This window comes from Trachurus japonicus, chromosome 13, assembly GCF_045865225.1.
Source record: "Trachurus japonicus isolate A0001 chromosome 13, Traja_1.0".
NCBI classification, from domain to species: domain Eukaryota; kingdom Metazoa; phylum Chordata; class Actinopteri; order Carangiformes; family Carangidae; genus Trachurus; species Trachurus japonicus.
This window is the reverse complement of record NC_140919.1, coordinates 2,050,386-2,064,697: the sequence shown is the minus strand read 5'-3', so window position 1 is coordinate 2,064,697 and position 14,312 is coordinate 2,050,386. Positions and strand designations below refer to the sequence as shown.

Genomic DNA, 14,312 nt, shown 5'->3' with positions numbered 1-14,312 from the left:
TTTCGAAAAGGAAATCAAACAATACATCAATCTGAAAACATGAAAGCCATTTCCATGGTTTGGAAATGACTTTATCTTAAAGCAGATATCAGTGGAATGTTTTTGTTAATATAAGTCCTAAATAGTCCTATTTTCCGTCAGCAATCACTTACATGAAGTATTTCAGCCTAAACACGAGTCTCTCCGTCACTCTGCTCTGCTGTAACCCGAGGAGAAAATTTTCCTTGTGGGATACAAGTGTTATCCAATGAGGGGAGAGAACGGCATGAAGGGCTGTGTGTGCAGCCAAGGGATGCGCGTGAATGTGGTGACGTAGCACGAGGACCAATTGATGCCTGACAAGGGCGGGGGCTGCTAACTCATGGTGCGTTCAAGGAAACTCGTACTTTGTGTTTTTCCTTCCTGTGAAGTCATACCAGTTCGATCTGGTACGAGTTCACGGGTCGGAAGTTACGAGTGGCCGTTATAGGGAACTTTCACAGACAACAGGACGGTAAAAACACGAGCTACGGGTTACCTGGAACGCTACCAAGTCGTAGTTGTGACTTGAAGCTGTAACTTACGGTTTCAAAAGCCTGCCTTGAACACAGCATTAGCCGAAACGGCCGTGCCGCTGTTATCTGCTTTAATAATTTTTGTTTTCTTCTCTTGCGTACTATATTGTGTAACCTGTTCAATCTTCTGGCATCATTCTATTTTAACCTCTTCACCCCCTTATACATATACACTGTACTGACATCGGCTTGTTAACTGTAACAAAATAATAGAAAATATAAACAGTAATGAGCATGTTTTTGGTATGATTATATTGTACAAGGTCACTGCTGTTTTTTGTGCCCTATTTTTGTCTGAAAGCATGTTGTGGGCAAAATAATAATAATTTCATTGCATTAAAAAAGTTCCTATAAAACAACCATGAAACAGAAAGAAGAGAAGAGTGGAGGGACTGCAGGTGTTCACACACCTGTATCTTCAAGTCAGCTGTAAAAGCCTCTAGAGAGACTGGTGTTTTTACTGCTGTTTATTTCTACTACTGAACCATAACGAGTTAAAACATTGATGATAATATCGATCTCCAGTCCGCCGCTTGTCAGTGACTCTGGGCCCTACTTTTCTGGCGCAACTCAGGGGGGCGCAGTGAAGCGAGCCCTGACGCAGCCGGCGCAGTGGCATTTTCCTCCAGTGCAACAAGGTGCGCAGCGGATTCGGTAAATTGGCAGACTGCTGTGCGCTGAGATGGGAGTGGTCGCGCAGCAGGGGGAGGTGTCGACAGATTCGCCGTGGCGCAGTGACAATTTGTTGCAGATAGACCGCGCGGAGAGTGCGCCGAAAGCTCGCCAGCTCCAACCTGGGGCCTCATTTATCATTGTGGATACACCTTTTTTTACGCCATTTTCCCCTCGTTTTGTGCTTACGCACTTTTCTCCGCCAAATTTGGGATCTATCAAGCCAAAACCTGACGGGGAAAAGTGCGGACATTTACACCCATTTTGACCCTGGCGTACGCCTTTTTTGAGGAACAGGAGGAATTGGCGACACCGTTGCTGAGTCAGAGAACTGCAGTGTGAGAGGGAGAGAGGAGCGGAGTACATTTAGAAGAGCACAGTAGGATTTTTTGAAGTAATTGTGGTAGTGGTGGACCGTTGATGCTGGCAATCCAACCCGCTCTATAATAACACTAGGCTCTATGTTAATTGATAAACAGAGCGGATTGAGGATTTTGCTTTTTTGATAGGCTGTGTGACGTCCGACAAGGATCAAACCATCCAAGTTTAAAAACACATCGGCAGCAGCGCACTGATCTGCAGCTACTGAGACTGTTATTATTCTGTCACCTGAGTTAACGAGGTGCACGTGTGTTTGGAGCTGACGAGAGGAGAGAATAAAGAGTGAGACAACGCGGCCCTGAGGAGGAACTGTGAAGGACTCAGCTGTAGCCTAATGGAAAATGACCTAAACCGAGTCCAGTAGAGCTGGAACTGTGTAGTGGAAAGGCGTTCAAAGTAATAGTAACTATCGTCCTGCTTCCTACATTGTTTTAACATCTAGGTAAAAAAAAGAGATTTTCTGGGATAAAGGGGCAGATTACATAAGATTCTTCTTCTTTCTGCTCCCTTTTGTTGAGATTTGGGAGGTTTTTGTTTTTATTGTAGCTTATTGAAATGCAAGATCATTTTTCTGACTGATTTATTGCCCGTGTATCTGCTTTCGGAGAAGCGGAGAAGTTCCGCTTCTTTCCCCCGTCCTCCGCCCGTTGTCTCCGTTGTCACTTTGTTGTCACAAAAGTTGCTGCGCCACAGAGCACATGGCTAATTAAATATGCACGTGCTGACCATATATAGTTGTATATAGGCGTTCCGGGGGCGGAGTAAGAGGTGTGTTCACGTGTGCACCATTCTTGAGTCCTGTGTGATCTATTGCGGAGAGTTGTGCGTACGCACAGTTTGATTGATCTGAAAAAGGTGTAAATATTTAGGGTGTACGCCATTTTCGTCTTTTCGCCGTACGCAAATATTTAGTAGCAGTTTTACACCCTCTTTGATAAATGAGGCCCCTGGTCTAATCTCAGCGCAAGGCGAAGCGCAGCCAGCGCAGTGGCAATTTGACTGCCCAGCGCGCAGTGCAGACACGTCACCAAGACCTCACAGGCAGATTTCCACAGTTCCAGGCACATTTAAATGCAATTAATAATAATAATAATAATAATAATAATCATCACAATAACCCCTATTTATTGTATCTGAATCAGCACATACACCTATATCTATATAGATTGTCCCGTCACACTGATGGCAGATCAAAGGCTTGCGTAATGGAAACTCAGCCTGACTGAATTAACACAGATGAAACCAGGGAGGGACTGAGACAGGTGGATGTCCCAAGAGCAGGTGTTGACACTACACACTGTGCCGTTGCAGATGATCAGCTATTTATTTATTTATTTATTTATTTACTTATTGATTTATTAGGGGCCAGCGCCGCATCGTCATGCGACCATAACAAATACAACTGAAAACAAATAAACTATCATCTCTCACAGCAAACCACAATCAGCCTCGGCATCATAGTGAGCAGATATTCACATCTCCCCTCTCAGGTAAATTCTAAAGAAAAAAGAAAAGGAGAGACGCTCCGTGATGCGTTTGTTTATGTTGTGATCTGTGCACACGTGTTTAAATATAGGTTAGATAGATAGATAGATAGATAGATAGATAGATAGATAGATAGATAGATAGATAGATAGATAGATAGATAGATAGATAGATAGATAGAAAGACCTGGGGCCTCATTTATCAAAGAGCGTGTAAAAGTCATCTTAAATTTTCAGTACGACGGAAAGGCAAAATGTGCTTACGACCAAAAAATATACACTCTTTTCAGATCTATCAAACTCCGCGTACACACGGCTGCACGGTATTTCCCTTGATAGATCACACCGGACCTGAGAAAAGCGTGGATGAGAACACGCCTCATACCCAGCCCCCTAAACGGCCCCACGCAACCATATGTGGTGAATGCAAATCAGTTACGTGCATATTAAGTAGCCATGTGCACTCTGGAAACGTGTGGAATGACGTCAGTGGAAGACGGTGAAGACAACAGACGGACGGAGAGCGGAGAAAGAAGCGGAATTTCTCTGAAAGCGAGATACACGGTAACACGGCAATATCAGTCAGAAACATCATCTTGCATTGAAAGGCTACAATAAAAACAAAAAACTCCAAAATCTAAATGAAACAGAACAGAAAGAAGAAGAATCATATTTATTCTGCCCCTTATTTTAGATTATGTCATAATAATTTAAAGCAGGGTTTCCACTGCCAGTTACTATTACTTTGCACCCCTTTCCACTAACCCCCAACTTCCGTTCACTGGAAGACTTTGATTTTCATTTGTGCATAGCTATATATTAAAAAAAAACAAAAAAACATTGAAGTCCACCAGTCTGTGACTTTTCCTAAAATGATGTTGGGCAGCACCCATTTTTGTTAAATACAATAAATATTATTCACACAAAAAATATCGATCATGTTTTCTCATTTGCTTTGATTTGCTCCGACATTATTGTGCTTGCTGCTTGCTTGTGTGTGTCCAGTCTGGCTACGTAACACACGCACGTCGCAGAAATTATTTTCCAGACTGGACAGACGGGTTGTGGAAGAGGTGTAGCCTACATGCAGGGGAAAAATATCAATATGATATCAAAAGAAAACGAAATTCGTTTTATAAAGCCAGTATTTAGGAGCAAACTAGTGTAAATGCACAGGGGAAAAATCTGAGTCCCTGCGCTTTTCATGTAAGGTGCCGACGTCAACACGTGTGCGGTGGTGGTGGTGGTGGGGGGGGGGGGGGGTCATGATCACCACCACTTGCTACTTCAAACAGTGTCCGCGCTCCTCTCTCCCTCGCATACTGCAGTTCTCTGACTCAGCAGCGGCGTCGCCAATTCCTCCTGTTCTTCAAAAAGCGTGTAAATGCCGGTACGCCATGGTCGGACTGGTCGTAAATTTCGGCACTTTCTCCCGACAGGTTTTGGTTTGATAGATCCCAAATTAGGCGGAGAAAAGTGCGTACGCACAAAACGGGGGAAAGAGCGTGTAAAAAAACGTGTATCCACAATGATAAATGAGGCCCCTGGATAACATCATAACCTCCTCCCTCCCAGACTACTTTTGCATCATCAGCCCGTGAGGTCTGTTCGCGCGACCGGACACTGCCAGCTTGGACCGGACCAGAACATCAGTTTCCTCCCGTCTCACTTGCTCTGACAGATTGAGAGCTGTTGCCCAGTAAAAAAACAAAAAAACAAAACACACACACACCCCTTTTCCATTAATAAAGACACTCATATTTAGTAACCTATATTTAAACACGTGTGCACAGATCACAGCATAAACAAACAGCTGTGCGTAACGGAAGCATCGCGGAGCGTCTCTCTTTTTCTTTTTTCTTTAGAATTTACCTGAGATGGAGATGTTAATATCTGCTCACTATGAGGCCAGGCTGATTGTGGTTTGTTGTGAGAGATGATAAGTTTATTTGTTTTCAGTTTTATTTGTTATGGTCGCGTGACGATGCGGCTCAATAAATCAATAAGTGAATACATAAATATAGCAGATAATCGTGTAGTGTCAACACAGCAGTAATCCATCCTCATCTTTCATCTGTGCAGCCTTTGATCTGTCATCAGTGTGACGGGACAATCGATATAGATGTGCTGAATGTGTATGCTGTAATCTGTAGGTGCTGATTCAAATCTTCTCTTCCACGGTGAAATCAAACGTCCGCCTTGCGCGCGCGGCGGATTTAAAGGCGAGGAGAGGAGCTCATTTGATTGGTGAAGATCTGACTCGGCTGTGTCAAACCCACTCCACGCCTTCTCTCCTCCCTCTATGCCATTTGCGCCGGTGGGAGGGAAGTAGGCGGGATGCGCCCTGCTGCGTTTCGAAGGAAAATTGCAAACTGCTCCTGACCACTCCCCGTTGGCGAAGCGAAGGCGAGGCGCAGGCCTGATCCGCTGCGCCTGCACCTAGTTATGAAAGTAGAGCCAAGATTGTGTTTGAACTCATCTCCAGTTTCCTCCAGGACGCTGCAGGACTCCATGAAGCGACACGAGGGGGCGACACCGCTCCGTGTGGTGGAAACATGACACCAGACAAACAGATGACGACACATCCGACTCAACACATCCATGATCCGACTACGGTTTGTTATGGAAAGTCTCCGGAGGAGGAGAAGACGTCTGAGAGACACCGACGGAGACAACAGAGAGTTTAAACTGAAATGTAAGTTCATTAAAAAAATATTAAAAAAAAAAAAACCTTCCTTTATTGCTCTTAGCGGTGAGCTCAAACAATACATAACCTCCATCAGATTTTTAAGCAACCAGAAAGCGATTAAGACTGTTAATATATGTGAAAACTTTTTTGTAAACTTGTAAATTCCCCCTGGCGTATTATAATATAGATGTGCTTTATATATTGCATATTATTTTGAAAAAATGTTTTGTAATGTGAAACAAAGTTTTGAATTAAAAAAAAGTGATGTGAGTATTTAAAATAAGTAGGCTATTCAAGTACATAGGATATTTCATAAAGTGCAAAGTGACAAGTAGAGTGCCTATCTAAAGTGTGCAGGGATGTTCTGGGTATTTAAAATAAATCAAATACATTCAAGTACATAGGATTTCACATAAAGTGCTCATTGTTCAGTGACAATAATATGTAGGAGAGGAGAAGGGACCTGAGTGGAGCTCCACAGGGATGGAGCTACCCACCAAGGTGACCTAATGCAGTTCCAGTTTGATGCTGGCACTGCGTTGTCAGGTTGAGAATGCCCAGTAGGGACGAGGCCAGAGGTGGGTAGAGCAGCCAAAAACTCTACTCAAGTAAGAGTAGAGTTACTTTAGAATAATGTTACTCAAGTAAAAGTAAAAAGTAGCCATTCAAACATTTACTTGAGAAAGAGTAGAAAGTACTTGGTGAAAAATCTACTCAAGTACTGAGTAAATGCTGAGTAACCTCTGATTTGTTCGTTTAATGATCAGCGCGTAAATGTAGACCTCATCAAATACACAGAAATATAATAGCAATGAAAAAATTCAGTTATTGCCAAAGAACAACATTTAACAACTAAGACAATAGCCTAAATTACTTTTTTCTATTTTTTTTTTTACAAAGTAACATAAATGAAGACAAATTCAGCCACAATAACCTACATAGGCCTATCTCTGAAAGATCTATGAACTGTCCAGAAGCTCTTTGTGTGCACTATATAGCCTACTCAAGTAAAAGTAACAAGTATGCTGCATTGAAACTACTCTTAGAAGTACAATTTATCCAAAAAGTTACTCAAGTAAATGTAACAGAGTAAATGTAGTGCGTTACTACCCACCTCTGGACGAGGCTGCCCACCAGGGTCTCATCCCTACTGGTACCTACTGGTCTCCTATGTACAGGGGTCCACGACTGCTGACTCACAATCCAGTTTCTGACCTTACGAGTAAAACTGAGGTAGTCACACTGCAAAAACTCAAACATTTTACCAAGAATATTTCTCTTATTTGTAGTCAAAATGTCATTTCTAGTCAAAACTAATCTCATTATACTTAAAAAGTAGCTTGTTTTAGACACTTTTTACTTCTTTCAAGCAGATTTTCACTTGAAATAAGTAGAAAAATCTGATAGTGGAGCAACTTTTTCTTTCTTATTACAAGCACAAAAAACTTACTTTCACTGGCAGATTTTTCTACTTATTTCAAGTGAATATTTGTTTGAAACAAGTGAAAATGATCTAAAAACAAGTTAATGTTTAGGTGATGAGTCTTATTTTAAATGGAAAGAGATTAGGTTTGACTAGAAATGAGACATTTTGACAAGAAAAAGGACAAATATTCTCAGAAAGATTTAGAGTTTTTGCAGTGCAGTGGTGTTTTTGAGGTGCTCTGGAAGTCTGTTCCATTCACTGATGGTTTTGCTGGTGTGTTAAAGTGTTGTTAGTGTGTTAGCTAACAGTAGCTGTATAGACCTGAGCAGGTGTTACATCTCCGAGAGCTTCTTCTTCCTCTTCTTCCTCTTCCTGACTGTGACTGTGAAGCTGCTGAAGCTCAGAGCTGCTGTCTGTGACTCCACAGGAGGAGGGGATGCCACCTTTAGCTGGAGCAGAGCTGGTCCACACCCCGCTGCAGCTCTATCCATATCTCCTGAGGTGCTGCAGGCTGCTGCCCAACACGGCCATGCAGCAACACTATCCACACGCCGTACGACAGGTGAGCTGCTCAGGTACACACACACACACACCTCTGCTGACGGGCCAGGTGTAACGCTGCAGACGGATGCTCTATTCTCTCTAGTGACGGTTTCTTTTCTTTTTTTTTTATACTTTATTGCAGAATTCAAGTTCATATTCCAGCACATATCTTATCAGTCACTGGCACGTTCCTGCAACATTTATGACATTTTTTAAAACATTTTTTAGTGTGTGTGTGTGTGTGTGAAAAACATCAAAGAAAAAAGTGAAAAATAGATGGATTCAAAAAAAAAAAAAAAAAAGAATAAAAAATAAATATATATAATTTTAAGGGGAATATTAATAATAAAAGGGGGGGGGGGACAAAGACAGTTGGGGGAAAAAAAAAAAAAGGGCATAAGATAGAAACAAAAATTGCAATATATACATACATAGATTTGTTCTCTTCAGAAATCTAATAAACCTTTCTTCAGAGCTGAAAACATCCGTTTATTTATTTATATAATCAAACCACTTATTCCATCTCTTCAGACATTTAGTCCAGTAATTTTAGGCCAAAAAAGGGGTCAACGTTAAACAAATTGCAACAGAAGCAAACTCAACTGATTTTGTATCCTCAACATGTCCTGAGTGAGGGAAAAAAAGCCCCGAAGAATCCCATTAGGGGAAAGTTTCGAAAAACACCCAAACATATCCCATTTATACGCATATAAAAAAAAAATTTCACGTGTATAGGGTAAAATTTTTAACCTTTAGATATCTCCATGAAAATGACTGAGTTGATTACTTACATTAAGACAAACAAAAAATGTATTACAAGTTTTTTGAAATTCTTTGTTAACATGAGCAAATTTGCATAAATTTGTATAAATTTGCATAAATTCCACCGTTTTGACGGCACATGTATATATGAAGTTGCTGTGGTGGTACCAGCATGAAAATTGGAATGAGTTGACTCCATCGGTCAACCGACAAGTTGACCACTTTAAATTTCAAGATGACTGTAATTTTTCAAGACAGCAAATTTGCAAATTTGCTCATGTTAACAAAGAATTTCAAAAAATCTTGTAATACATTTTTTGTTTGTCTTAATGTAAGTAATCAACTCAGTAATTTTCGTGGAGATATCTAAAGGTTAAAAATTTTACCCTATTCACGTGAAAAATGTTTTTTATATGCGTATAAATGGGATATGTTTGGGTGTTTTTCGAAACTTTCCCCTAATGGGATTCTTCGGGGCTTTTTTTCCCTCACTCAGAACATGCTGAGGATACAAAATCAGATGAGTTTGCTTCTGTTGCAATTTGTTTAACCTTTTCTCATAAAATGACTGGACTAATTCTGGTTCTTGTTTTCTGACTCTGTATGTCATTTTTTCCATTTCCAGAATACTGTTTACAGTTCATTTCCAGTTGTTAAAAGAAGGTGAGATAGATTTTTGCCAATTTCTTGTGATTTGTTTCAAAGCTGTTATTCTAAGTATTCTGTATAAATATTTGTCTTTTTCTGTTGTAAGTTCGCCTGGTGTTATTCCTAAAACTATACATTTCGGTTCCAGTGTTTTTTTAAACTGGAAAATTGAAAAGAAAGATTCCATAATCTTTTTCCAAAAAGGTTTTAGTGATGGACAAAATAGAAAATATGTGAGTGGTTCGCATGGTGCTCCCCACAATTTGGCCAACAGTCTGAGGTAATGGATGTTGTGAATTTAGACTGTATGTTTGGAGTAATGAAAAAACGTGTGTATTCCTTCCATGATAATTCCCTCCAATATCCAGAACTTGTTGTTTTGTGTATTGTGCTATAAGCATTTTTCCAATCGTCGTCTTCTATTTGTACTTGATTGATCTTGATTCCACTTTGTCCTAATTAGGTCTTGTGTTTCTTCACTGTCTCCTAGTATTTCATATATTTTTGAGAGCGTATTCTTGATATCTAAATTATAATTTTTTATCATAAAAGTTATTAATTGATGTTGTTCGTGGTGACCCTCACACACACACACACACACACACACACACACACACACCTGTGGTGACGGGCCAGGTGTAACGCTGCAGACGGATGCTGGACTCTCTCTAGTGACGGTTTCTGAGCTGAGGATGCAGAGAGAAGCTGGATGGAGCTGCAGACTGGTTAGATGGACAGTCTGATGATGTCACATGTTTAGTGTTGAGTTTAGATTTGATGATCCTGAATTGATTGATTGATTTGATCCTGATCAGATGTTGTTAGTGTTCAGTGAGTTTGTCGTTTGTTTTCCTGTTTGTTCTTTGTGTTTTTATTTCATTTCTCCACGTCGGGGCACCAGAGAATAAATATGTGGGGCTACGGTGGGAGGGAGGAGTCACTACTGTCACTGTCATTTCATCTTCATCATCACGTGGAGGAAAACATTAAAGGACAATTCCGGGCAAATTCACCTCGGGGCTGTATGTTCCTAACATTTTAGGTCTAACAGAAGGAATCTGAAGGTTTTCAGTTTAATGTCTCCTGTTTTGCGGTAGTTATGGTCTGTCCCTGCGTCGCCACGGCAGCAATGAATGGGAGCGGATTGAAGTTCTGCTGCTTAGGCTGTTTCCATCCCTCAAAGCCACAGACAGCGTCAGATGGAGACTCAAACATGCAGCCAGAAGTTTATTTACTTCAACAAGCCGACATGTTTGTAAAACTAGATCTAATTCAAAGTCTGGCGGAGTCGAGACCCAAGTTGACGCTCGGTGTGTTCAGGTGCAGTGGGAAGCTCCCGTTTGTGTCAGAAACACAGGAATATCAACTCTGGACTTGCTTCAGGTAAAAAAACTTCTGGCTGCATGTTTGAGTCTCCATCTGACGCTGTCTGTGGCTTTGAGGGATGGAAACAGCCTAAGCAGCAGAACTTCAATCCGCTCCCATTCATCGTTGCCGTGGCAACGCGGGGACAGACCATAACTACCGCAAAACAGGAGATGTTATACTGGAAACCTTCAGATTCCTTCTTTTAGACCTGAAATGTTAAGAACATACAGCCCAGAGTGAAATTGTCCTTTAAAGTAACAGTGATGATGATGATGATGATGATGATGATGATGATGATGATGATGATGATGATGATGATGATGATGATGATGATGATGCAGTAGTAAACACACGTCAACAAACACAAACTGTTGCAGCTGTTTATTTATTCATTGTTTGTATTTAGTGTTGTTTACTTTAATATTTAGTTTAGATCTGATTTTCCTGAATTGATTTATTTGATTTAACTCCGATCAGATTCTGTTAGTTTATTATTTGTGTAGTTCAGGTGTTCTCCTGTTTATTATTGGTGTTTTATTTCATTTGCTCACGTCACCAGAGAATAAATGTGTAGGGCTGCAGTGAGGGACCAGCATGCACCTGGGTGGGCTGATGGGTTTTGTTTTGTTTTGTTCTTTTCTTGCTCCTTTCTGGTCAAATAAACCACATTTGTAGTTAAAACTGGACTTTGCATGGTCATGATGTTTCTCTCAGCTGTCTACACCACGACCCATGGTGCAGCAGTGGCCCTTTGATTCTTTAGGGTTTAAAGTTTGATTTGAAGCTTTTCTTAGTTTCCACAAACAGCCACTACAATGACTGATCGCCTGTCTGATCTCCTCCGGTCCCTGCTGCTGCTGCTGCTGCTGCTGCTGCTGCTGCTGCTGCTGCTGCTGCTGCTGCTGCTGCTGCTGCTGCTGCTGCTGCATCCACACATTCACACACAGATCAGGAAAACCTGAGAAGATCCAGGATTAAGTCTGAAACTGAGGATTATTTTCATTATTATCAGTTATTCACACACAACAGAAAGTATACTGAAACCCATCAAGTCTCTCTTCAAAAAGACAGTTAAGATTCTGGACAGGAAACCTCTTCATTTTCATTATTGTAATGTTTTAAAAAAGTTTAACATTCTTGATTTAGACAGCTATCAGATTTTTATGGATGTCTGTCTCATCTTTAAAGTTTTAAATTCACTTACCCCACCACCACTGAATAAATTTATTCAAAGAAAAAATAATGAAGGACGAAGAACCAGAGCCTTAACAAGAGGTGACTGTAATGTACCGAGGGGCAGAACAAAATTTTGTCAAATGGTCAGTTCTGTAAGAGGTACACAGTCTTGGAATAAGTTACCACCACACATCAGAAACTGCGACAACTATTTAGTTTAAAAAAAAAAATCTAAACCATTGGTTAAAAACAAATCAGACATGCACTCATATAGTTTAAATACTGTTTAAATCTGATGTCTGTTCCCGGGCATATTGTTCATTAACTATGGGTCAAATTTGTCTGCGTCTGTTTTGCCTTGATATTGTCAGTCTGTGCTCTGTTTTGTAATTGTATGTACTTGTCATCACAAGGTTTTAAAGTCTTCTGTGTTATGTCTTTTTAGAAACCTGCCTTGGGACTGCGGCTGAAATTTAGCAGTTGTGCTAAGTCCGGCACATTTACACTGATGCGTCAGTGTTGATGAATGTGCACTGTCCCAATTCAATAAATAAAGAAATGAAATGAAATGAAATGAAGGAAAGAAACACAGTGGAAAAACTCAAACCAGAGAAATAATAATGATAATCATGATGATAATATTATTAATAAAGTGTCCTGATTGATGAGTTTGTGTTTCCAGGGTTACACCAGTCACTCAGATGAGGACGACCCAGAGAGGATCCAGATGATCATCCAGAGAGCGACAACAGACGCTGACTGGATTCTAGATAAAGTGAGTTTATTATTAATAATAATAATAATAATAATAATAATAATAATAATACTGTCAGACAGACCAACACACGTCAGTCTGTCCTCTCTGTGGTTGCAGTACACCAAGAAGAAGTGAGGAGAAGGAGGCAGCAGCTGCTCACATCAACTATGAAGCTCATTGTTTCTATCAGATAAATATTCATATCAGTGTAAAAACTGTTCAGACTGAAATGTGATTTAGTGACGTTTGATATTTTTAAATAAAGTTGTTCTCACTGACTGTGGCTCCTTGGTCTCATTGACAGTGTGAGGACAGAGGTTATTCAACATGAGGGTTGACACTTTTATTATTAAATGGTTTTATTGGTTCTTAACAAACAGGACACAACAAGTCAGGGTAAACGTCTCTCTCAGCCTCTTCACGTTATATGTAGAGGGCAGAAAAAAGAGCCTCTCATTAGTAGGATGTCATACACACATACCTTATTTTTTATTTTCTTCTTTCTCTTTATTTTCATTTATTTCAGTTACATCCTGAGTCAGACTCCCATACAGGTCATTTTGTTGTCATTCCACTTTGTGACCATAGGTGGCGCTGTGATACCAGGTTCAGTGAGAAACTCCTGACTCAAGCCCATCCCATTCCCATACACTAGGAGGCAGAATAAAATGGTGTTTGAGACAGTCAGACACTTTCTTACTGTTCCACAGGTATGTAAAACGTGAAAAACAACTTAAAAATTGTGACTTTTGAGGTCACGTCAATGTATTTAGAATGGTTTGATAACTTTGGTGTATTTGTCAATGCAGCCACAGTATACTCACACTTGTTTGTGTTATTATTTATATGTATTGAAGTTATATGCATTTACTCAAGCATTTGCCTGATATTAATAAATATTGTCCTATAGTTTTCTTTTCTACAGAGCTTTATAATATTGGTTCACTTATTCTGATAGTTACATTTATTTTCTGCCTCTTTAGTTCTTTGTTGAATAAATTCTCTGTAGAGTGTATTTGTCTTTTAACAGGAATTTCCTAATCCCTTCATGATCCATGGTCCATCTATATACTTTAGTTTGCTGCTTTGTTGTTTCACTGGACACTTTTTGTTTAATAATGATGTGAATGTTCTTAAAATGTTCCATATACATTGTAAATATGGTTTTCATTATAAAGTGTTTCCAAGTCATTCCTAAACACATTGATGCTTTCCTCTGTCCTCACTCTGCTGTAATGTGTTTTATTTATTTATCTGGCTGCTTTGTCTTGTACTTGCTGCTGTAACAGAGTTAAGGAGTTAGTAATTCCACTAACTGTAATTCTGTTATTATGGAAGCTGCACTACACTTAGTTTATTATTATTATTTATCTGCCTGTTACAATATGAAGTCCTTCACTCCTTTATTTATTTTTTATGTATTTATTATGATCTATGAGTTAGAAGCTCTTATTTTGAAAGGCCACACTAACGAGCCCCTGCAGACTTGGCGGGTTGACCCGTTTCTAGGCAACAGTCTGCTGTGGGAGCCTCGTGGTAGGTTGACTTGTACTGAGCTCCGTTAATCTAACTTTCTATTTGAGGGTTAAAGGTGACTTTATTGATCATACATGTGAAGATCTGCTCCAGACAACAACTGCTGATGTTCTGTGATGATGCTGAGTGAGAGACATGACAAGTTCATTGATACGGAAAAGCTTTTCACTCACTTTGATAGCTTCATGTTAGCTTGTGGCTAATCCTAGCAGCGTGACTGTTGAACAGGCAGAGAGTGTTGTGAAGGTTATTCTGGGCTGTGGTTCTGCTGGCTCCACTGGTTTTTGGATATAGGCTCATGCTGAACATTGTATTG

General features: G+C 40.1%; 1 protein-coding gene across 2 annotated transcripts; it reads left to right on the top strand.

Moving 5' to 3' along the window:
• Nucleotides 1-5,688: 5,688 nt before the first annotated feature.
• LOC146975236 (LYR motif-containing protein 9-like) lies at nucleotides 5,689-12,738 on the top strand. Of its 2 annotated transcripts, none has more exons than XM_085794377.1 (4): nucleotides 5,689-5,786; nucleotides 7,634-7,768; nucleotides 12,386-12,478; nucleotides 12,578-12,738. In XM_085794377.1, exons 2-4 carry the CDS (start codon nucleotides 7,643-7,645, stop codon nucleotides 12,593-12,595), a joined length of 237 nt encoding a protein of 78 aa, XP_085650503.1. In that variant the 5' UTR covers nucleotides 5,689-5,786; nucleotides 7,634-7,642; the 3' UTR covers nucleotides 12,596-12,738. The 2 variants fall into 2 exon arrangements, with proteins under 2 accessions (XP_085650503.1, XP_085650502.1); XM_085794376.1 differs by having other exon boundaries at nucleotides 5,707-5,786; nucleotides 7,597-7,768.
• The last annotated feature ends 1,574 nt before the right edge of the window (nucleotides 12,739-14,312 follow it).